The 25,204-nt window shown below is 45.0% G+C and overlaps 1 protein-coding gene across 8 annotated transcripts in view; it reads right to left on the bottom strand.

Moving 5' to 3' along the window:
- SLC29A4 (solute carrier family 29 member 4) overlaps positions 1 to 25,204 on the bottom strand; it is a 301,784-nt gene that overhangs the window by 71,134 nt on the left and 205,446 nt on the right. For 6 of the 8 annotated variants that reach the window (XM_069645524.1, XM_069645525.1, XM_069645526.1 and 3 more), the window contains 4 exons: positions 19,012 to 19,125; positions 12,458 to 12,586; positions 8,054 to 8,128; positions 6,282 to 6,547 (listed from right to left, as the gene is read on the bottom strand). In XM_069645524.1, the coding sequence (XP_069501625.1) occupies positions 6,282 to 6,547; positions 8,054 to 8,128; positions 12,458 to 12,586; positions 19,012 to 19,125 (584 nt within the window). The remainder of the gene's footprint in view (positions 1 to 6,281; positions 6,548 to 8,053; positions 8,129 to 12,457; positions 12,587 to 19,011; positions 19,126 to 25,204) is intronic. The other 2 variants (XM_069645527.1, XM_069645530.1) reach the window with 1 other exon arrangement.

Raw genomic sequence — 25,204 nt, 5'->3', positions numbered from 1 at the left:
ACATAAGTGTGGATATTCCCTAGGAAGATTATGAATAAAATCCAACGTTGAACCCAGGAAGAACAAAAAGAAGTTGTTTTAGAAGAGTGTAACTTAAGAAAATGGGCCGGCATTTAGTCCTCCGTGGCACCAAGGTAGTCCCTCAGGCCATGCATGCCAACCAAAGAAAGCACATTTAGATGTAGCTGTGTGCCGCGGGCATACTGTTGAAGGAGGATGCCTGATGCTGTCACCAGTTACACTCGAGGTTCACGTAGATGCGAAGTAAGGTGGGAGAATTTCTTTCAACCCTGAGATATTCTGCACATCAAAGAAATGGGACTCGATCGAATCGTCCCATCTGCACAATCTAGGAATGACCCACTAATAACCAATGAGTGCACTTTTTCCAGAAAATTGGCCTAGATAGGTGTTTAACAAGCCCAGAAGAAACAACGAACTTAGAGAGAATGGGTTCAGAATGAGCCGAAGACACTCCGTTTGGTTCTTATGACAAAGTAACCGGCAACGATACGCCCAGATTCAATGGAGAGCGGTCCTGCTCACTAAAGGTTCAGCTGGACTGAGGACTAATGTATGTAAAAATGCATTCTTGTAAAAATAGTTTTTCAATTAAATTGAGTAAATAAAATAAAAAAATAACCAATTAAGTACACGGCTCCATGAGTCTGGCCATTTTTGTATGGGCCCTAGAATATCGCTGTGAAAGGCCGCTGAGTGACCCAAGAGGACAGGTAGGCAAGCACCGCCATCACCCAGTATCGACATGGGTTCATATGCCCAAGGTAGAGAGTAATGGTAAAGGTTTAACTGCCTTAATACATTGAACAGGCTCAGGTGCTCATGCACGCCCCTTTGTGCCATGTATAGTCCCGTCTGGTTCTATGTTCAACACTGTGTTTTTCGATGTGTTTTTTGCCGATGTTCCTTTTCTCGAAAAAACGAATCGAAAATGCATTTTTTATTTTTCAGGGTTGCTCCCCAAAACTCCCCCTCCCCTATTAATGTTACCCTATTCCAAACTACCCACCGCTTATATACTCTTACCCACAAGCCCCTATAATTTTAGTTTTTTGCCAAAAATATTTCAGCAAAAAAAGAAAACATCGAAAAAAAAAACACTGTCGATGAATCAACGTCGTACCGTCTCACATGCCAGACACAGTCATCGCATAGCACATAGAAACCTCACATATCCAGGACATGGGATCAAATGTTGAGTGCTGCCACCTACGCCCACAGGGACAGACTCATTTGGCCAAGTAAAGCCTCAAACCTTAGCTTCTCTCACCTTAAAATCCTCTGCCCGAAAAGTCAGGGGGCCCGACACCATCAATGAACCCCCTCTCCACCATGTGCCGGCCTCTTGCCAAGGGCCTGGCAAAATGGGGAGGACAAGCACTCTTTATTCCTTGCTTGGTGCTCTGGCAGAAACTCAGAGGCTGCTGAGGAACTCGGGGTGGACAAGCGGTGGAAACAGCGGAAAATAAACAAGGTTCTTAAAGGATCTTGTTTGCTTTCTTCCCTGTGGAATAGCCATCTTCAAATGTGGTAGTGGCTAGGCTGACTGCCTCTAATGCTCACAAGGCATTTCATGCCACTGCCCCACTCGCCCTTCCCCATTGTGAGATATCATTGTTCACATTACTCGCCGCTGGGACACCCCAACTCCTAAATTAAGGAAAGAAAACAATCTTTTGACACATCCACCTCGTTCATAGTTAATTCAACAGCACGCACTGCTTATACCTCCATATACCACAAAAGCAGCGCGAAGATGCCCTGGCAACAACCTTAATAGTGCTTTTATAAATATGCTAAACTGTAGCATCTTCTTATCAGTGCAAGGGAACAATACCATATGGAACCAGGGGTCGACTGGGAACCAGAAGAGGCCCTGGAAATAATTTTCAAAGTGACCCCATATTACACATTTTCCGATAACCCAACTCTTTTCCTATGGGAAAATTGGGAAATGCCACACAAAAGAGGCCCATGGTGCAGAGGCCTACGGGGAATTATTCAGAGTTCCCTATAGGCCGGTCCACCCCTGTATGGAACACTTGGGCCGACTCTGGGAATAACCCTAGCGCAATGCTACACCATGGTGCTGCCATTGTGCAGTCCCCCCATATCTTCCTCTCTCCTCCTTCTCTTCAGCTTCCGTTCCCCCACTTCAATGCCTAACACTATCATCCTGTCGCACCATTCCATACAGTCCCACTCACACTTCCATCTCTACAACTCATGTCCCCTCACCGCCGCCTCTTAAAGGCACATTTGTGCAAGAGTAAACGACCATGAAAGAATAAGGTGTGAGGGCCCTCCCCAATGGAGCCTTCTGATATGAGGGCCTCTAAATCCTGGCGAAAAGGCATGGATTAGGAGCTTGTTTTGGGAAAGTGAACCACTGCACCACCCGCTTGATTCATATTTGACCAGAGCTTCATTTGTAGGGGTGCTTGCCAGGGCTCAGCCCTGACACTTATTTCTGAGCCCCGGCACTTATGGTCTCAGACTCAGATTGATTACGAAGTGATGATAGCCAGAGCATCCACCAGCCCCAATGAGCAGGTGCGAGCTGTAGTTTAACCCCAATTGTGTTGACATTGTGGGGAGCAACTGTGGGTGGTGGCAGCAATGGTGGGGAACTGCCTGCCTGCAGTGTCACAAGGGTGCCAAAAAATATTTGGGCCCTAGCACTTATTTTCTTACAAATTCAGGACTGCCTTTGACTTTGTTGCTGGTAGAACCTGGGCATATGCTCTGTGCCACACCCTGACCATGTTCCAAGATATAAAAAAAAAACACCTACTCCCCTGGCAAGCAGGCTACAGCTAACCAACAACCGTGTATACCTGTAGTGGGGAGGTTACTGCCCTGGTTTTGTCACAGCATGTATTGTTGAGGACAGCAATTCTCTGCCGAGTGTGCAGATATTGCAATCACTCCAAAAGCACCTCAAGAGGACTGGAGTGCACAACCTGCAAGCACAGAGGACTGGTCTGCAGCCCCCACTGCCCAAGCCACAGAGTGGGTTGAGGCACCAACTGAATGGTCATAATCTCACACATCCCTTTGATCTGAAAGATTTGAAAATAAAACTGAGTTGTATGGTGTTAAAAAAAAAGAAATTGTTATTTAGCCCCAAAAAACCACTATCAAGATTATCGATACATGCCAAACAGCTTTGCTCTTTGCCGCCTATAACTTGACAATAGAGAGTAGGAGGCCTGCACACACCTGTTCACTGAACCGCAAGGGGATGGCGCAAATCCAGTGAAAAGAAGGTGCTTCTAGACCTGGATGCATGAATATGCACGCCAGGTGTAATACCCAAATAGTCGCCAGCTAGAAGGGGGCACTAGAAATGGCATTGGAGTGTCTAATGAGATTGTGGTCTCCAAGGTGACCCAGGCATTTTGGAGCCCATAGCAAATGGGGACACAAGAACTTTATGAAACTGCAAATGAGTGCCGGTGGGGGAAGAGAGGGGCACAACATAAGGGACTAAGGGAAGGGTGACCTCTTCTTTTCAGTACAGGAGGTTGTTAATATCTTAGATACACAGAAATATAACAAAACCCGTAGTTCTGATTTTGAGAGGGTTAAATAGTTTTAATGTCTAATGCATGTGATGGCCCAAATTATGTGACAGGTACTAAATACATCTATCATCCTCCAGTCATCGTCTCTTATGCCCCTGAGAAGTGTCCTACATGCAGCCGCATGCCTCATCAAGGGTATACGCAGATACAACCACATCACCCCAGCCCTCATCGCCCTTCACTGGCAAGCACAAATCACCTTCAAGTCTTGCTGCATCATCTATAAGGCAGTTGCCTTCAAGTCACCCCGCCACCTCGTGGAGAAACTCTGCATCTCCGGGGGACAGCGTGCATACTTGAAATCCGCCACTTCAAAACGGAAAGGACCAGAAAACAAGCCTTCTCTGCCCACTCTCCAAGACTATGGAACCTCCTCCCCGGCAGCATCAGGCTCGCCCCCACGCTCCTACAATTCAGAAAAGAACTCAAGATCCACCTCTTCAAGGAGCCTCTGCTTCTCAACAACTAGGCCATCACGTCACTCCTCGCGCCACCTGACTCGTTAGATGCCGTCCGCCCCTCTCCTCCCTGCCACCCGGTGCAGCTGCACCCTTCCTCTGTGCTGCTCTATATCCTACCCCTGTTGTATATCTGTTCTGTTGTTATCACTGAAAAGCGCTCTTTTATCCATCGTAATGGTACCTCTGTAAAGCGCTCTGTTATGTATCTGTATTGGTGTATACCTCTGTAAAGCGCTCCGTTAATTCGCTAAGCTAGGGCCACGCTTAATAAATACCATAATAATAATAATATAGTGAGGAGGGTGGTACCCATTACAAAAGGGCTCTAGCGCCAATCCTATTTACTAGTGTATCATTTCACTCATCGACTGCCATCAAAGAATCCTCAGAAAGGTGTTGACGCACTGGTAGTAACATGAGCGGTTTGAGAATGGTAAATACACGAAAAAGGTGTTGCTGAACAGGCTGCAAGAGCGGGTCAAGAATGGTAAAATAAAGGCCGCATTCCAGGCCGTTGTCGCAGCCCAACATAGTCGTGCTGTTTTCTCATGTGCAGTCATCAGTGCAGATTCATGATGACTGCAAGTTTGCAATGACACAAGTCTACGCTATCACATGCCTCTTACCTGCGCTGCGTCTACTCGGCAGTGCAGGACATCTCGCACCCATGCTGACCATATTATGCCACTTAGATAGGGTGACCAGATTTAAAAAGTAAAAAACCGGGACAGGGCAACTAACATGAAAGTAGGACTAACTCTTGAAAGTGGTTGTCAAGGCACTACACTTCAGTAGTGGTTGGAGGATAAAGGAGTTTAAGTGTTCCTGTTCAAATAAACACATATTATACTTAATTTATCACAAACTAACACTATCTTAAGTTGTAAAATGCAGCATTTCTTCTGTGTGAGATTGTGCATGCATGCCTGTCAGCTATGAAGACAGACTACCACAAACCGGGACCACTGCAGTTTCCAATGGAAACATAATCTTGACAAAGGGGGACCGAGCAGCAAAAACCGGGACAGTCTCGGTAAAAACGGGACGTCTGGTCAACCGATGTCACTTGCCACACCAAGTCTGTTGGATAGACATTTAAATGACTAGGCATGACATGACATGTTGCAGCGGCAATGACACAGGCCAAGAGGCAATGAAATATATATCACCTATAGGGAAGTCCCCAACAGCGAGACATTTTAATTCACACATCCACACAGCGCCACAACTCAAATAGTACATTCTGGAAGCAACACAAAACCCTACCCAAGGACTGCACTGTACACTTCCCAACTTAAACAGAGAGAGGGATTTGGGATTGTTCATGTCACCATAGCGGGTCCTGCATTGCATGGCTTGAATTAAAGGATGGATTTGTCTTGCTTCCTAAAATTTCTTAGAAAATCAGAACGAGAGCATTGTTGAAAGGGATGAAATGGAAGACTTTGGACCATTAAGATCAGTCTCCTATTTGTGTTAATTGCATGTGTTGAGCGGGCTGGGGGGCTGTCTCATACAACAGATTCAGGGAGAACAGTTTGGAGTGATAACGTCGTTTGGAAGAAGAGGAACCGGTCCGGCAATGCCAGTTACCAAATTCAGGACACAAAATTGAAGACACTTATCTGTTATTGCAGGAGATGTGCACAACAGACTTAAACTACAGTTCAATTTTGTTTCCCAGTATGAGCCTGATGAAGGGTACACAAAGTAGAAACAAGTGAAATTCCAAATAGAATAATTAAATCTGATGAGTCTCTGAAGTTCTGAAAATGATACGAAGGCTTGAATCAATGCTAAATTCAACATTTTCAACAAATAACACATCTTTAAAAAACGGATATTTGAAAGTTGCAACAACTAGGTGTTATTTCAAAAGCTGCGCTGTGCTTCGAAATGAAATCCATTTCATGCTCCCCCACTCTAGAAGAAGATAGGAGTACAATCAAAAAAATCAATTTTCTTTTTAAAAAGCGCGTGCGGTGGACTAACCTGAATACATCTTTATGAAAAATTACATATCATTATGTGAAACCCAGCTGCGACTCCTTCATCCAAGGTGAATACTAATACATGCTTGCTTACTTTCTAAGAGGCTGAGGGCCTAATGGACAGAACGTTTTCCAATGGGGTTTTGCCATTATAAAACGCTCCTGTGAATGAGGCCCCGAGTCTGTCCTCTATCCCCTACCCCAGAGAAATAGAAACTTACAAATCTTACTTCCTCTGCGACGGCGTCATGGTGAACCCGGTAGCCAGTTCCATGGCGGAGAGCACCTCTGGACTCTGGCACGCCCTGCTTGGCACGGGCAGTGTAGTATCGGACAAAATGCGTCCGCCTCACCAGCAGGTGGAGGACGAAGCACATGAGCTCGATGCCGATGGAGATGAAGAAGAAGATGATGGTGTTGGCCTTCTCATCCGGTAAGAGCATTTTGGTAAAGATGCGACTGAGCGAGATGATCACTCCAGCAGTGCCTGGAAAAAACCAAGACTAGTTTGTGAGTGGCAGTAGACAATGGTTCAATGGTGGATGCCATCTTGACGAATGGTCACTAACCTACTGAGTGGAATTATTGACTATGGTCCTCATTAGGAGTCACGTAAATAGGTTATCAAGAAGGGATATTGCAAATGCCACCTGTTACCGGCCACGTACTCATGGGCCATTAGGTATCTACCTTCTGTGCGGACAGTAAAAGCAGCCTGATTTGGAGTCTGATATCTGCAATAGATTTCCATAGTACTCGGGAGGATAGCTCACGGGCAACGTGCTCGCCTTGGAAGCAAGGCGACACGGAGCAACACAGGTTCGATCCCTGGGGCCGCGCTTAGAAACCTCTGGGTATTAAGCGTGTTATAAATAACCAATCATATCATAGATGCCTACCTCCACACAGGCGGTTATATATAGACATTTTGAGACACCCTCATCATGATAAAGACAGATTATCCCGTATTATCCCTAGCACATATCTGCACTTAGCGGACATACAGAAAGGGGGTTTCCGCCTGATGCGTAACGTGCAGACGTGCCTATCTAGAACCTTCTGCACACTTTGCATGGCACAGTGGTCATTTTATCTGCTGCTCTACCATAGCCATTCCCATCCATCTGACAGAGATCGAGAAGGATTTAGCCGGATGCCAATCCATGACAAGTTGAGTTTCCGAAACACTGAAAATGCTGTTTTCTAAAACTCTGCGCGTTTTTCCCCAGATTTAGCGGTAAAGGCCTAATCTAGTGCCGGCACTAAGATTGCGGCAATAAATAGTGACCAGACAATCCTGCTAGGTTGGTATTTATGCACATAGAAATGTTTTTAATTAAGCACTCACCCGATGATAAGCCCCAGCTCAGATAAAATATTTGGGCATTATGAAGTTCAAAAGATTGGCATAGATGGAAAACTGGGTTGCAAACGGGCACCACAGCAAACGCCCTCTACTGCTTCACGAACTTTCAAATGATAAGTGCCCCGCATGTGCCATAACACTGCTTGGATTGTCTGAAATCCCCTCTGCGCCGACAGTGGTGGCTATCGTTAGTAACATTATGTTTTATGCATCTTGAGACATGAGGCCCAGAGCCTTTGGAAATCAAGTCTTCAATAGATGCACCAATCAGAAACATGTCGCATACTCGCTGGCTGGTACTGACTAGGCCAATTTACCATGAGTTGTGTGTGCCAGCTACTGACCACAATGAGTCATTGCAAGCGACATTTAAGGTTTCACTTAAGGAGGATTTGCCAATCACTGGTATGCATGGCAGCATTTCTGCCAGCCACTGTGGTGCACACTCTTTGCCTCGAGTGATTACGTCAAGTGGCATTTCGGTGCTCGTGAAATGCTCCAGCTAGTGTTCTTTGTGGCTGTGCACAGTGCATGTCCAAGTCAACAGAAGCGTCAAGCATTTCAGGGAGTCTTAGACCTCAAGGGTGTTAGCCTTCAAAGCATGCATGGAGCCCTGCTGATACTTACTTTCGCCAGTCATCACCCCCTGGGTATATCGTTTGGGCAGCATCCCGGTGTAACCATAGAAACTGGATTGCTGCACTTCAAGAGATAGGGAGACAGAAAAAGGGCGAGGTTATTAATACCACTGCAGAGTTTCGCACCACTTCCAAATCAGACTTCCATTATCATGCTTCTTTCTAAAGAGCTCCCTGGCGCACTAAGGCCATGCCCCTACCCTGTATGCCTATGGAAGACCGGTCCGGATGCCTCAGCGGGATGAGCCTGAAGCTCAACATAGTGCGCCACAGTCCTTATACATTTAGGTGTTTAGATCACGGAAAAGCCCCCTTTTTACAGAGCCTCCCGTTGGTTGTGTGGGCGGTCACAGGATTCAATGAAAAACGAATACACCGGCACTTAAAGGCCTGGACCGGATAACAGTGCCCCTGGGTTTGACTAGACCCGAGAATAGAAGGACGCTAGCATGTTAACTAGATAAAGGGTACTGCTTTCTTAATGGGATATTGAAAGGGTGGTACCTTCACAGGGTCGGACTGGGCCATCAAATTGTCTCGGGAACCAATGAAAAAAAGTGGACCACAGTTGCAAATGGCTATTCATTCCTTTTGTGAAACTGTTTGTACCGTACCCAAGCGGGAGTGTTTTTTTGTAAAATGTGATGTAAATTGGGCATTTTAAAGAATATTTATCCAGCAACACTGGTCAAAACTATTAGCCGCAGAGTGAAGTAGCTCATCAAACTGGCCCACATTGGCCAAAAAAGTTGCCCACACCAGCATTTTGCATTTTTGGTTGGGCTGTGGGCCTGTTGCAAAAAAACTTGTAGTCTGGTGCACACCAATGCTATGGAATAAGTTAAGGATATGTATATTGGTAGGTGGATGCGGAGGAAAAAACAACCCTGGCACTGTGCTGTATAATAACAAGAGTAAACAAACCGGTGTCCACAGACAGTGGACACCGGTTCGTTTCCTCCTATTGCCCTATAGGCCAGCCCGAGCCTGTACCTCCATTAGGCCAATAGATAGTTCTGATTGCTTAGATAATATCAATTTGGTAAACACAGAGCACATTGGCTACTGCTCTGAATGGCATCTGAAAGCGACACCCATGAATACATGAATCAAGGTTCCTCCTTCCCGGTGTTTACCAATCTTCCATTTCCTTTCCCAGGTTCTGCAGTGCCGCGCGACCGCGCCTGCCTGAACAGGTGAGAGATCCTGTTCAGTTGCACTAAAGGGGCCAGAGGAGGGACACCTCCTAGGTTGAAAGACAGAAATAAAACAATTTGCCTGTTGGAGGTATCATTCTTGACAGACACCATGTTGGATTTTTGCTTTTTATGCTTTAGGTGGGTTTAGGTGGGTTTAAGATGGTCCGGCGGGTAAGCAACACCCTGCAGTGTTTAGGCTTTTGCTCAATGGAGGTAATACATGGTCAATGGCACGATCCTGGGTGGAATAATTTATGAACCCCTAAAAACATGATCGATTCAGCACTGGGCGGTGTTCAGACACTGGGGTTTCTTCAGTTGAAGACCTTGCAATTTAAGCACAAGCTTCCCCCAACATCTGCCTGGCTTCTAGGCTTTTCTATTTTTATTTTTCACAAGTGCCTTCTTGTTTAATAATTAAAATTTCTGCCTTGTATTATGTTTCTGTAATGATTGCGATATGCTTTGTGGTACATTAAATTGTGTTAGAGTTGAACCTCTCAATTTTAGGGAAAAATATCGTGAAAAAAATGAAAGCCTGAAAAAATGCTCTTTGCAGCTTTTATTCACTTTACTTAACAGGAGAGCCCTTTACTTGCTTCCTACTTCGACGTTTCTGTTTTTTCACAAGGTACACTGAGGAAAACATAACTTGTTTGCTCATCATGTTGGTGTAACGCAACCTGATTGTGCATTGGTGCTAGGCCTGACTCAAGGTCCTCCCTCTACACAATGCAAGTTTATTGAGTGTCACACTTTTGAAAGGTGTTTGTTAAAGTCAAGGAAAGGAAATTCATCATTGCCTGCGTCGTCCACGTATCTCAGACTAGAATTCCTTCCGCTTAGGTTTCTCCTTCCTGCCCCATCTCAACCATGTTCATGCATCATGGACCTTTAGGAAAACTTGAAAGCAGCAGAAATATCTTTACATTATTTTAAAAACGCAACCAGAATATTGATATGGGTGTCACATTCCAGCACTTGTTTTGCTGCCGAATAGGAAATTGACATTTCCCAAGGAACCTTTCCGTCGCCGCCTTCTAATTTGACAGATCTTGGTTTTCAAGCTGTTGCTTGGTCATGTCCTTGGGGAAAGCTGTCTTTGCATCCGGGTGAAAGACTGAAATTTCAGCGGTCCCTTCACATCCACCCAAAGCAAGAATCCAGAGGATCAGACTTTTAAATACAGAAGTCGTGGAAAGGATAAATGATAAAGAATGTTTTACATGCATGCTTGTGGAAATAAAAGGGGATTTAACAAATCTGGGGAGGCGCCCCAGAAAAACATCAGAAAAATGACAGATAGAGGAAAGAAAAGGGGAATGCGGAAGGAAGCTAGCACCAGGAGATATCCCGGTAGTCCTCTGCACCCAGGGCCTCTTTTGTGTGGTAACCTATTTTATTTCTAAATGTTCTCATATGAAAGCGCAGTGGTGATGCTATGTCTGGAAAAGATCTGGTTCTACACAAATGTCGGGTCTTTCAGGATTCGGGGCTAGCTATAGCCTTTTGGTTGTAACCCCTGAGCTTCTATCCAGGGCTACAACCAAATGATCTGGGGCTATAACCCCCTCACACCCTCCTAACAACGCCTCTGGGAAAGTGGTTGGGCTTGCTGAAAATGTGTAATTTGGGGCCACTTTGAACATTATTTAGAAGGCCTCCTTTGGGGCCCAGACCACCCCTGGCAAGCATATGCAGTGATAATTGCCTAGAAAGCTGCTTCGGTTCGATGGCACTCAACACATCACCCTGTAATTCTGCTTAGACTGAATTGATGCCAGCAGTCAAAGTGGGCGGGAACTAAAGGGTACGCCGTTCCCTTACTTTTATCCAATATACATCATTGTTCCCGCGTCATATGGAACACCATTCCAGGGCGGCAATAGACGGCCACCCTTTTTCTTGTGAGCTTTTTCCTTGCTGGGGTATTGAACCTGAGCTGCTGTCGGTAATGATCCACTCTTACATCTCACTGCGCTATCTCGCAGCTGTGGGGTTCGCTCTGTTTATTTGAATAGAGAATGATTCCTAAGGTGCTACAAAGCCCAGTTCGGCAACGGTCTACCTTTGAATTTCTGTTGGCACATGGGTCAGATAGGCACAGGTAATGGGGGGCAGGTGCCTCTGTCTGTCTCTATTGTCATGGGCGTGTCCTGTAAGATGTGCGAATGGGTAGGTGAATGGAAAAGGAAGGCTGCATGCCGTGTGGGTGATGGTGGCTATTTAAATCCTCTTGGGAGGATAGCTCAGGGGCAACGTGCTCGCCTTGGAAGCAAAACGACATGGAGCAACACGGGTTCGATCACCAGGTCTGTGCTTAGAAACCTCTGGATATTAAGTGCGTTATAAATAACATATCATATAATTTTGTTGTTTTCTTCATCCTTAACAGTACTATTGTAAAACATAGCGTTGTGGAGGAAAGGAAGGACCCAGGTCCGGAGTTTGAATTTGGGGTTTGGAGAGTGACGGTGAGTGTGGGTCAGGGTGCCGGGGCAAGGGGGTCTTAGGAAGGGGGCGGCACAGAGGGAACATTGTTCGTCTACTTTTTTTTTTTACACTTCGATCCATGATTGGTGCTCTGATAAGAACTGAGGCTTACCAAATGCCATCGGGACAGAGATGATTTTGGGGTCAGTTGGACCTGGATACACACATCCTGTTCTGAAAGGTGTAGCCAAAATAAATATACAGCGGGCTACTTTCTAAGTAGGCTAAAGAGAGCATGGGATACGCCTTCTAAACTTAAAGAGAAATAAGAACCCTAGTAAGGCAATAACTGATAATGCTCCCATGTTTTTAAATGCATTAGGGCCTGAAAAATTGTCCAAAAATATGAGCGACAGAATTCACCGAAGACAATGTTGTGTAGGACTGCTCATACTAGATGTTTTTTAAACAATATGTTTGATCTCTTTCTCGCTGCACTATCCCACCCCTTCCACACTCCATTGCATCCCTCTCTCTCCTTGCTTGCTTCTACTGGAGCCAGGCCAGCCAGCTAAGCCTTATGATGGCTAAATGCACACGCGCATTCTAATCCTACTCGGTGATCTCCAACACTTTGGACTTCAGTCCACTGAGGGCGCTCCCACTACCGGCGCTTTGAGACTAAAATAATGGTAAAGGGCGCTATGTAAATGATAAGTACAATACTCGCGCAGTCTTTGTCACCGCTGGCCTTCACTTACCTGTGCAGCCAAAGGCCACTACTCCTACCGCCGCTAGGTTTATGGCATAGGCCTGCTTTTTGGAAAAGAGCTCCAGCCATACATCACAGATACTGACGAAGAGGAGCGGTCCCAGGGCAAAGAGGTAACCTGCAAGGGATCCAAGGTGAAGCAAAATGAGCCACGGTACAGAGGCAAAACTCAACAGTCCCATTTATACATGATCCTTAGGAACACCCTTTGCTTGCCCTACACACATAGGTTAACTCAGTGGATGGGTGCATGCCTAGAACAGCAGTACTCACAGTACACCAAAGAAAAAGTGGTCACCATCATAATGCCAGCTGAGTAAAGGTCAACCACATTTACTCCCAAGAGAGGTCCTGCCAGAGTAACCATTGTCATTTCAACATGCACCTGTCTTGCTTGGCAGGAAAGTGCCAAAACCTTTGTTGGGAATGAAAGGGCTTGACCTATTGTCATGGGTGGTGTGTTTTTTGGTTCTCTACTTGACCGTAACCACTTTGGGGCCTATCAAGAGAGAGCGTACTCCATCTTACAGTTGATTTCAATCTAGAGAGGGATATTTAACTCACAAAGAAGTTTTTTAAAAACTTTATTTATTTAATTTTGTATGTTTTATAATTAACAAATGACAACTGACAACATCAACAACACTTACACATATTGTACGGAGAGATGGGCTAACACCCGTTGAGCTATCTACCATATTAATTAAAGGATGCCTTCCAAACTCCAAAACTGCCTCGTTCTATTACCGAGTTTGGCTCACATTGGTCAGAAGAAGGTAACTAAAGCCCAAGGTCACAAGTAAAGACTATTTAAATGAATCTAACAACTTGCGTCACACCACACTCAGAATCAATGAATATAAGTGCGACTGCATGGCTAATTGTGCAATAAGCCACGCGAAACGCAGCGGTATTACACAGCCAAGGTGAATGGGCCTAATCAGCCTGTGTGCAATGGACTGTTTAGCGGGGAATGAACGCCAATAAGGAGTTCTCTACTACAATTTATGAGAAGTGCAGATTGGGGGTCAAGTGAGATCTTGTGTATAATTGTTAAGAGAATATTTGAGAATTGGAGAGTGACCACATTGTTGTGTGGTAGTTGATCTCAACGGTTATACAGAGGAAGTGTCCTGAGGAAGACCTCTTGTAGGGGTCGAAACATGTGTTGGCTTTTCAGTAAAACCAATATCTTTTAGAATTGACTGGCTTATATATTTAGTCAATGAGAGCACGTGGTTAGATTATTTCAAATAGACTTTGACAGATTGCACAATTTCGTGGGAAGGTACTGTCTCTGGTTATCATCCTTGTGCAGCACACAATGCCACCTTGACTAACTGGACTGTGTTTCTCCACTTTTGGTATCTTTTAGGTCACCACAATATTATGTTGTAATTGGTTCAGTAAGAGTTGCTTAGCTGTGGCTGTGATTGGCACACCCTTTCTAGTCTTGTGCTTACTGCGGGTGGGCTCCCTGCCCTAACCTGTGTTCAGAGACTGAGCACTTAGCTGTGGTGCGGGTTTCCACGCTTTCTGTACTTTGGTATCTGGGGGTGCTGGGATTTGAATACTGAATGTGTGCTAGCTCTATGTCATAACATTCCCTAAGGGGTTAATGGGAGTATTTCAGACTTAAGTTAGGAGTAAATCAGAGCTAACCATAATAACCTCTCAGCAAATCAAATAGCCCACACCAGGTTTAAGGTAGGAGTACATCCAAAAAACTCATAATAGCTTCTTTGTGAATCTGCCTCTCTGCGGATGCTGAATCACGCCCAATAGAATCTTTCATAGATGCTTCACACAGATGAAAAGCTCCAGGTCTGGATTTCATTCCCACAGATCTTTTCAGAAGTGAACCTGTAGTTTGGATCCACCTCTTAACTAAAAACCTTCATGATTTGTTTTGACTAACATACCTCCATCTAGTTGGAGGGAGGCGGTCATTCTCCTGGTCTTTAAAAAGGTGATAGGGATCAACCTTCCAAATGTAGGCCTATTTATTTGATCGACTCCTTGGCAAAAATTTATTCAAGGGTGATTCTCCATTTTATGATGATGATGATGATGTGTTATTTATATAGCACCTTAATCTAAATCACTTTACAGAGCACATATTTACATACAATATCACCCCACCGAAATTGGTACTCATTTATTGGCGTTGGAAGGATGAAAGGCTGAGTCGGCCTAGCTGGTATTCGAACCTTTGATTTGCAGATCACACTCACATCGCAGCAGCGAGCGCTCAACAAGCTGAGCTATCTTACCTGCTGGCCTTATGGAGGATCGTGTGGATAACGTAGGTATCCTATGGCATGCCCAGCCGATCTTCAGGCCAGGGGTTGCTAAATCAGACCAGGCAATGAGGCTAGACCTCATCTGTCAGAAATCTGTGACCCTAAGCTCCCAAAGTCTGTATCTGCCGTTTGTGGACCACCATACTGCCTTTGATACTGTGCCGAGGGATCTTCTATGGATAGTTTTGGAGGAAATGGCTATTCCCCCAACCCAAGTTAAAGCAATCAAGTCACTGTACTCTGAAAACATTGCACAGATTCAATGGGGGCCACATCGAGAGACTACTGACCCAGTTTCCATAGGTATAGGGGTCAGACAGGGATGTGTTTTGGCCCCGCTGCTATTTTTATTATATATTAATAGTAGGGTTCCTAGTCTGCATGCAGCAGCTATGGATGCCCGAGGTATGCAAGCTAAAAATTGCGATTCCTTTTGTTTGCAGACCACGCTGTCTAAAACCCTGATGGGGCTGCAGAATCCATTGGATATTTTTGAAAAGCTGTGTACTGCAAAAGGTCTGTGCATCAATTATTCTAAAACAAAAACCATGCAGTGACTTCAGGCCAGACACAAGGCCCGTACAGGGTGAGCTTTCATTTGAACTCCCGGATGTTGGAGTCAGAGGAGTCTTTTACCTACTTGGGGCTGATCTCTTCTAACAAATTGAAATGGTTTAACCAGCTTTAAAAAAAACTCATTACATCATCTATGCCAGAGTAGGTTAATCTCGAGTCTTGTGAAACATCTGGACGGCGAGGCACTCTCAATTGAGGCATGGAAACTACTCTCCTCAACACCTGTGAAGATCTGCTCTCTAATCTGGAAGCCTTCCTTCTGTCCTCATCCTCCTTGACCTTTCCCCTGCTTTTGACACAATCAACCACTCCATCCTGATCAAGCGACTCTGTGAGAACCTGGGCATCACGGACCAGGTTCTAGAGTGGCTGACCTCCTTCCTCCGGGACCGACCCTCCCAGGTCCAACTTGTGTCCTTTCTCTTCACCACCTCTCTCTCCACATGTGGTGTTCCCCATGGATCAATGTCTACTTGGCCCCCTTGGCACACCTGATCTCTACCTTCTCCTCTAACTTTCAGTTTTATGCGGCTGACACTCAGCTCTCCTTCCGACTTCCCTATGCCTCCTCTCCGTTCTCCCTCATTCCTGACTGTCGTTCCGCAATTTAGGAATGGTGCGCCTCCAACGACCTCTGCCTTAATGCCAGTAAGACAGAGATCCTTCTAACTGGGACCCCTGCTCCCCCTTTCCCTCTTTCACTCCGGCCGCCCTCCTTGGGCCCTCTTCCTTCACCTTCCTGTGAGGGAAACAACCCTGGTGTCATCTTTGACTTCACCCTCTCCTCTCTGCACATCACGGACCTTGCCAAGAAGGCCCACTACCAGCTGTATCTCCTCAGAGGTATTCTTCCTTTTCTAATGTTCCCCCAAAAGCTCACTGTCTCTAGAGCCCTGATTCTCTCTAGACTGGACTGCTGCAACAGCCTCTTTCTCAACCTTCCTTCCTCTACTCTCCACCCTCTACAACTAATCCAGAACAGGACTGCAAGACGTAGCCTTGGCCTCAAGCCCAGGGACCGTATGTCTCCAGCCCTGAAATCTCTCCACTGGCTCCCGGTGGCTGCAAGGATCAAGTTCAAGACCCTCTGCAACGTCCACAAGGCTTTCTGTGGCCGTGGCCCGCACTTCATCCAACTCTCTCTTCCAAAATACGTTCCTTCTCGAGCCCTTCTCTCAATTATCTCCAACTCTCTGAGGGTCAGAAGGTTCTCCAGGCAGAGGGGGGTGATATCTCTCCTCTTTAGGTGCCTCCCTCTGGAATGGCCTCCTTGCCCCTCTCAAACTTGAGCCGGACCACCTGAAGTTCTGGAAGCAGCTCAAGACCTTCCTTTTCTCTTTGCTTTCTCTCCTTCCCTCCCCTGCTGACCACCTGTCTGCGGCACCGACTGGTTGTTTGGTTACCCTTAGAGTCTCACTGGGTACCAGGCTCCACCATGATCAGTCTCCCTTGCACTGCCTCTGGTCCTAACGCACATTTAGGGGTTGTAACCTCTACAGTTCCCTGCCTCCTTGCACTTACCCAGAGCCGTCCTGCCCTGTCTGCACTTATTCAGAGCAATGCTGCCCTGATTGCACTTACTCCTCACCCCCCCCGACACTTCCCCCTTCTCCCTTCCCCGTGCATTTGGCGTTGTCGCACTTGCATGATCTGGATGACACAAGGCCTAGTAAAATCATTTGTCTTGTCCTCCCTCTGTCTTCCCTCCCTTGTCTTGCCGGGCCTAGAAACACTTGTGTACAGGCACTTTATAAATGACTTATCATATCATCTCAATTCCCCTCAAGATTTGGACAGTGACATATGTAGCCAAATTATGGGGTTATGGTGACTGTACCTCCATCCAGACAGCCGAGAACAGATTTTTGAAAGCTGTCCTTGGCTTCCTTTGAAGTGCACCATCCACGCTGGTGGCATGTGAGTTTGGTATAATAGAAATCAAATATGTTATTATGCTTCATCCTGTCATATATTGGCTACGGATCTGGAACACTGAAGCCCTCATGTTATATCGGGCAGGTTTATTTGGAGGTATCCCTCACACCGGGTGGAAGGTAACTCCTATGGTTTAGAAATGTTTGAAGTATGCTAACCAGTATTGGGCTTGCGGACCTAAGGGAAAACCCCAATATGTTTGGGGCAGGATGGAAAGGTTATGTCAAGAAATATATTACTGAGTGGGCTTAGAGTAAGATGATCGACAGCTGCCTGGCAGGGGAAATGCAGCAGTTTTTTGAAGTTCACAAAAGATTGGGGTTTGGAAGCGTTTTTAGATTATCAGCTGACCCCCAACCTTAAAAGTTGGTATGCAAAGTTTTGTTTGGGCATCCTTCCACTGGCCAAATGGAGCAGGGGGCTCACATCATCTGTTTGCCCACTCTGCCTTGAGGCAATTCAAGATGAAGTGCATTTATTTTTCTTCTGCCCATTTTATCTTGTGAAGAGGTCGCAATGGCGCGGCCACTATGGGTCCGCCAAAAAGCACCATCTAGTCAGTTGGCCCTTGATGCACTAAAATGTTGCTCTTCTTATTCATCTGTCATGGCCGTTTCTGTTTTCTTAACTTCTGTTTTTAAAAAGAGAAGACTACTGTCAAGTAATATTTAGTTTATGGGTGGTTGTTAGTTTTTGCAAGTGGTTTTATTGGAGATGTAACAGCCATCTTTGTATGTGTTTTAAATCTGTGTGTACTATTTTATCCTGTGCTGTACTAATCTGTTATGGCGCTCCTGCTGAAATAAAGAGATTGGATTGGAAAAGCTCTCGTTAATTCAGTGTTTAAGTCTGGCCAATCACAGACAACACCACCACATAGACGCAGTGCTCTGACTATAGAAGTCCCAAGCATGACTGGCAACTAGCACAGCATGTGAGGGAGGTGGACAGAAACATAGCTTCTTATTGGTATGATGGCCTGACTAAAAGCCGAGAAACTGATTGCCTATCAGACTTCAGTGAAAATCCAAACCCAAACCTTTGCATATTTTCCATTTAATTATCTGTGCAAAAAGAGCATTCAAGCGAGATGCACATTAAAGAGGCGTGCTTCATTGATGTTCTACCGCACTATGTCCCTCTGATACTCGCCCAAGAAGCAACACATATAATCATAGAGACCTGTGCTTAATAACTAACCAGATCTATGGCATTTCATCTCAGTACAACTCACTGTAATATTATTGTTTTACATTTTTTCCACATATTTTCTTTGAATTATAGGACTTTTAATGAACATTTTATCTGAGCACAACTTATTTTTTAAATCTGTCCTAATGTGTTTTTTTAGCACTATTCCCTCATAATTAATGGAACCCCTCATACTCCCATCATTGGCCTGCCTGCACCTTGCCCTACCTTAATGTGTTTTTTTTTGTGCGGATCTCCCTTTTTATGCCCTTTTCCGCCCAATAGAATGTATTATTTTATTGTTATCACTTTAGTGTGACTATACTTTCTTTTTTTACAACAATTTTTGGGTGTTTCAATGAAAGAGTGCATCCAATTGAATTGTTTCTCATTGAGATATAGTTCAATGAGATCGGCTCGTTGAGCGGGCAGGATCCCGGTTAAACCCACTCAACTCTACAAACTATCAGGCCAGAGCAAATGGGCCCCTCTGCCAAGGGACAGGATGGGGCAATAGAGCTGCAAAGCACCAACTCACCTACAGTGATACGAGTGTGAAGACTCAGCATCTCCATCAAGGCGTTGTTCAGGATGACCGCCACCAAGGCTACAAGGATGTAGGTTAGACTCATGTCAAAGACAATGGAGGTCCCTGCAAAGGAGGCAAAGTGGAGCATGTGAGCAAAAGACAGCATGGCATCAGACATCTGCAATGGAAGCATAGGGCGGATGAAGTCAGAATAGGAGTCATTAAGTCAGTGCTTCATAGGCTGATCCCAAATGGCAGAAGTGACACTGCAATCAGGGGTTTACATTTGGCAATTGAAACACATCTGGAGAGTAGAAAGGGGAAAGAGTTGTAGTGCTGTGGGAATCCTACAGTAAGAGATGCCAATACATTTGAACGAAGCAGGAGCTCTGGCATTTGCTCAGAAAGGGGGGCAGCCTGTGCATAGCAACGCAGATGTCATATTTAATGGGGCAATGGGATGACAAGCAGTGTTGTATTATCTGGAAAAGACACAGTGAATAAAAAAACACTTATCGAACAGCATCACTTTTGTTGGGGAGGCACTGACAGCATGAACAAGTGAACTGTGCTACCATGCCAGTGATCGGAAAAATACCTATGGACAACAGTCCGACCTATTAATGGTTTAGATCTGAGTGAGTTAGTGACGGCACTTACACAGCACATTATACAGACTGAACTGTTTCCTATAACAAGAGTTGAGGGAGGCCGTGAAGCATAATACGACCTATTGTCAATTAGTCATAGCTTTATTTTTGTAATGTTTTATTTTATTGCTTATAGCTCACACCTTGCTCGATGGCAGTACAGTGCTTCACAACAGGGGAGTGCCAGCACCGGGCTTGGTGTTTTGTTCGTACGGGGATGGTAGCTCAGTGCCAACGTGCTCGCCTTAGAAACAAGGCGACATGAAACAACACAGGTTCGATCCCCGGGTCTGTGCTTAGAAACCTCTGGCTATTAAGCACGTTATAAATATGGTCTGTGCTTAGAAACCTCTGGCTATTAAGCACGTTATAAATATGCAACTAAGAGACCTGTAACAGCGCATCGATGCCCCTGGGCTGTGTTAGCACTTTAAAAACGCAAAATAAATAAATAGCACCCTTCTGTTGGTGGAGGGAGGACCGGATTTGTGTTCATACAGCATGTTGAAAGAGCCACATTTTTAGTGTTTTGCTGAACTGCAGGATGGTGGGGACTGAGGACTGGGACGGAGTTCCAGATGGGCGGGGTATGGCAGGAGAAGGACTGCTGGCAAGTCTTCTCTTTACTGGCTAGCTTAGATGTCAACCTTTCAACAGCTTTGCTCCCTGGGGTGTGAGAGCCTCCAGAGGTGTGAAGTACTAACTTTGTGGTGATACGTGCAGTTTTGAATATGATCCTGGCTGACAATGGGAGCCAGTGACTCTTGCGCAGTGTAAGAGGGATGCAGTCGAATTTGCGGGCACCTATAATGAGGCAGCTGGGACCTACTGGGCTGCCTTCAGGGTGGCCCAGGGCATGGATGGAGGCACAGTAAGGAGGGACTTTGCCCTGTCATTGTGTGCGATCACAAAGGCCTGGACGACCGTACAGACGTCATGTGTGGGGATGAATTGTTTGGTTTTGCAGAATGTTATTATGTTTCACTGTCTTGGGAGGATAGCTCCGGGGCAACGTGTTTGCCTTGGAAGCAAGACGACACGGAGCAACATAGGTTCGATCCCCTGGTCCATGCTTAGAAACTTCTGGGTATTAAGAGCGTTATAAATATCCAATCATATATCGCTATATCAAAATGCCTTCCCCAATTCACTGGATTGTAAATCAGATATACATTATCAAATTTGCTCAGTTGCCCATGACTTTTTATAACTATATCATAACGTTCTTCCAAAAAACCCACGCGCAATGTTCGAAGAGGGCTAGAACATCAGGAGCAATTTCTGATTAGTTCATACTGAAAGAGAAGTATATTTCCGGAAGTCAAGACTCTACCGAGTGCCTGTAGGATTTGCTGAATGAATTTCATTATGAAAGGCTTACCGATTTGCAAATCCATGACCAGCGAGACAGGCACTGAGACTGGAAATATTAAGTGATGTCTAGTTCAACTGTGTGGCCAGTTGGTGGCCACCAACATCTGAGTTTAAAAGATGACTTAGCGGATTTGAGAGTACGCAATATCTGAAATAGAGACAGGGAAATTAGTCAAGATGTGTGGGTGTCTACAAACAATGCTCTCCGTGTCCCTCTATGTCGCAAAGAAACCAAAAAAGGTTACGAAAGCCAGAGTGAGTGAACACTATTGCCTGGAAGTATGTTGATAACCTTGGAAGGCGCAAGGAGATCCGCCAGCGAAAAAGAGCAGTTGAAACTGAAGACAACCACAAAATAAAATGTCAGGATTGCGGGGCGTTGTTGGTTACCAAATATGGTATCTTTCACTGTGGCTTGGAAAGACCCATTTTCATTTATCCAGGGTGACCTGTAACATCCTCTGCTGCCACTGGATCTCCCAAGGAGGAAGTCCTAGGTATTTCCTTGTATGGTACCTCTACACGTTAGCAGCCCAGAGGCACACAAATCCATGAAACTTTTTTCCACTGATACTGCACCACGTACATACACGAGCATAGAATTTCTCAAAGAAAAGAATTCCTCAGTCTTCAGACTGTTCACCCACATTCCTCATGACTATTCTGATGAAGAATCTTTTTTTTTTTTTTTATTGTTTTTAGTTGAAATTAATCAACTTTACAATTTATTTCTCAATACAAAAGCGAAAAACATGATTATAACAATAAAAGTTAATTTAAAATGAATTTAGGCGTCAAATGGGAGCCAGTTCACGACAACAAGGTCAAGTGTGCTCAAATTGGTCACATTAGCGTAACATTTACTTTACATAAATACATTTGCATAAGATGAAGAATCTATTGCGAGGCTGATGACATCCGGGGCCGGTATCCACGATAATGTAGAGCTGCACTTACCCTTGTATTTCACCCCTTCATCTACCTTAGTGCTGCCATTGCTATACCGCACTTAGGCTAGGCAAAGAGATAGGATGGTCAGTTATGTGCCTGGTTCCCGTCACTTGTCATTTGAACCCCGTGATTTGTGGTGTTTCTATACTGTTAACTAGGAATGTGCCATCTGGATCACGGATTGTGTGTTCCACTGTTCCCTAGCACTCTTGGACGGCGATCAGAAGAGGTTGTACTGCAATTTGGAGTGTTATAAAACTTAAAAAAATACACAAATAAAAGCTCATAAAAACGGTGACAAATTGACAATGTATTAAATTGAATAATTAGAACTATAAGGAGAATGAAAAAATGCATCTAAGTTTCAACAGTGTGGTAATGTTGCAGAGATGATCTGACAAACCTTCAATTTATCCTGTTTGACAAATTAAATCTTGATCACTGTGACTGGCTGTGATCTTAAACTAGGTTTCTGCAGTCTCTGGCTCTCCAGAGGTTCCCATCAGACCTACCCAGCATAGTCCATGGTGGGGGATCACTGAAGTTGTAGAACAGAACCCCTGAGGGCCACGTGTTACAGGATCCTGCCTTAAAATATGAGTGGACTGCAAGTTGTAGCAAAGGTTAGTAATATTTTACCTCATCTGAAAAAGCAAGGTGGAGGCACTGAGCTTAGGGTCAGCTATATTCATCAACTCAAAAGTAGGTTTGGTCCATAAGGACACCAACCAAACACACGTGGCTCACAGTGGAGTGAATCTTAAATGGGAGGCGATTCCATTTTCTTTTCTAGGTGCCAGTACAAAGAAAGCTCTGGCTCCTTTGTTGGTGTAGTTGAATCTCAGACTTTGGTATCAAAGATGCGAAGAGAAACACATGTAGCGTGGTGGGCATTTTAAAGAAGTTGAGAAGATAGGAAGGCAGGACCTGTCGAGTAAAAGCAGTGGTGTGTTGATAAAGCATGGACATTTTAAGAGAAGACAAGAGTGGATAGGTAGGCCATGAAGTCTGGCTCGAGTTGGGGGGATGTAATCGTATTTCTTCAGCCGGGTAACCCAGCGGATCGGAGCACTTTTGCATTAAGGACAATTGAATCCACAATGCTGATTTCCACCAAGGTCTACTCTTGCCAATAACAAGCAAAAAACAAAACTTTTTCTCTATGGAACCTTCAAACTGGAAACCTCAAACAAATCCGCCTGATGATCCACTCTAGTTAAAGTGGGGAAACACGTGTCGAGATTGTTGTAAAGAGGTTGTCATAAAGAGGCTGTTATTAACATATGAACTCTTGATACAAAAAATGTTGAATTGAATATAACAGGCTGCTATAGAGGCTGTCAATAATAGAAGCATCTTTGATGCAGGAAGTTTTGAATTGAATATAAATACACATGAAAAATAATCTAAAGGAGTTTAATGGACCAAAAGAGGTTGCTATAAAGAGAATCTTTGACACAAGAACCTTTTGAATTGAGTCCAAACAGGATTCCAAACCACTGAGGACCACCATAAGGAGACAAAGGGCCTCATTCCAAGTTTGCTGGTCCGGTAACTATGGTACCGGTAAGCTTTCCGATACCGTAGTTACCGGACCAGCAAACTACGAGTTCTGCTCGCGGGTGCCTTTTCACATGCCAGGTCGGAGCTGGCAGGCGGAACGGCACCTGCGAGCAGAGCATGTTGGATGCACCGGCACCATTGTGAATGGGGCCGGTGCATCCAAACTCCCCATTCCCATTGAACCCTATGGGAAAATTCGCAAGTTTGGCGGCAGTCTGCCGGTTTTACCGGCAAGGCTACCGCCAAACGTGTAATGAGGCTCAAAGACTTCCAAAGACAATTTGGAAAAATAACACAAAGCAATTTTTTGTTTACAATACAGATGGTGGTTTTCTAAAACTAAATGAGACAGGGACTATTCAAGCACAATTTGAGAGACTCAATTTGAATTATTCACAGATGGTGTGTTTTGAAACCAAAGATACATTTTAACATCGAATCACTTTCTGACCTTTCAAGACAAGTCACAATAAAATTGTCTTTAGAACACTCTCTTAGTTTGCATGAGTTACTTTAACAATCCCTATATTTGGCGCATTTTGGATGCTCCATAGAAGAAACACTATTCAATATTATATCGGGCAGTCACAATATAGGGACATTCATTTAGCAGACAGAGATTAAATACCTTAACAATTTGCACTCGCCAAATGGTTGACCCCTGACTGCATGCTGTCTTCAACACAGTGGGCAGCACTGTTCTGAATAACGTGAAATCGGAAAAGACTATGGGGGTCATTCTGACCCTGGCGGTAAGGGGTTAACGGCACCGGTAAGGATTCCGGTGCCGCTAACCCCCTACCGCTGCATTCCGAGGTCCCTTATCGGGTCCCACCAGGGCCGGCTGATTTTACCAGCCGCCCTTAGCAGGACCCGTTAAGGGACCAGGGAGCTAAATTGCGGGCCCGTTATTAGCGCCTTACCCATTGCCATTAAGCCCTATGGGGGCTCGAATGGGAATGGGGAATGGCTTTCAGAATGGGGACTTACCGGGTCCTCCAAGGTTGGAATGGCCCGGTAAGTCCCCATTCTGACTACCCCGACCCGGACCCGAGCTTGGAGGCAGCCATGGCGCTAATAGCACCATGGTTACTTCCAAACTCGGAATGACCCCCAATGATTGGGGAGGCCGAGATAAAGTGCATTTCCTTAGTCCAGCAGAGACTGCCTAAGGCACTGACAGCTGAGAACTCTTAAGGCACGGACACAAGTCAAGCAGTACCGATAATCAAAGTGCTGCCAAGAGGAACCCTCGTTTGATAAGCATGATTATATTAAAGAAAATCACAATAATATGCTGCTCATATTTTGAATGACTCTCAAAGCTTAATTTTTGAAGTGAGAAATGCTTGCATTACTTTGGAGTAACCATAAGCTTCACAATATGTAATGCTACTAGCACAGTTAAGGTAGAATTAACCGCCATCTAATTGATCAAACTTTGCTTCACCAGGAAGTGACATTTGACCTATTCCTGATCCTCTCTTCATCATTACTTTACTGTGAAGCGCTCATGATGGCTAAAAGAGCACCTGGAGACTACCCCTGGGTGGTAGCAGTGCACAGCACGAGTCAACATAACAGAAAATGAAACCTAATAAGCATACCTCTCACAAAGAGCGAAAACTGAAAGGCATGTCAGTTTCTATCTCACGATAGCTGAC

The sequence above is a fragment of the Ambystoma mexicanum genome, chromosome 2p (genome assembly GCF_040938575.1).
Source record: "Ambystoma mexicanum isolate Mex_15411 chromosome 2p, UKY_AmexF1_1, whole genome shotgun sequence".
NCBI lineage: Eukaryota > Metazoa > Chordata > Amphibia > Caudata > Ambystomatidae > Ambystoma > Ambystoma mexicanum.
The sequence above is the reverse complement of the archived record's forward strand: the minus strand, read 5'-3'. Positions and strand labels throughout refer to the sequence as shown.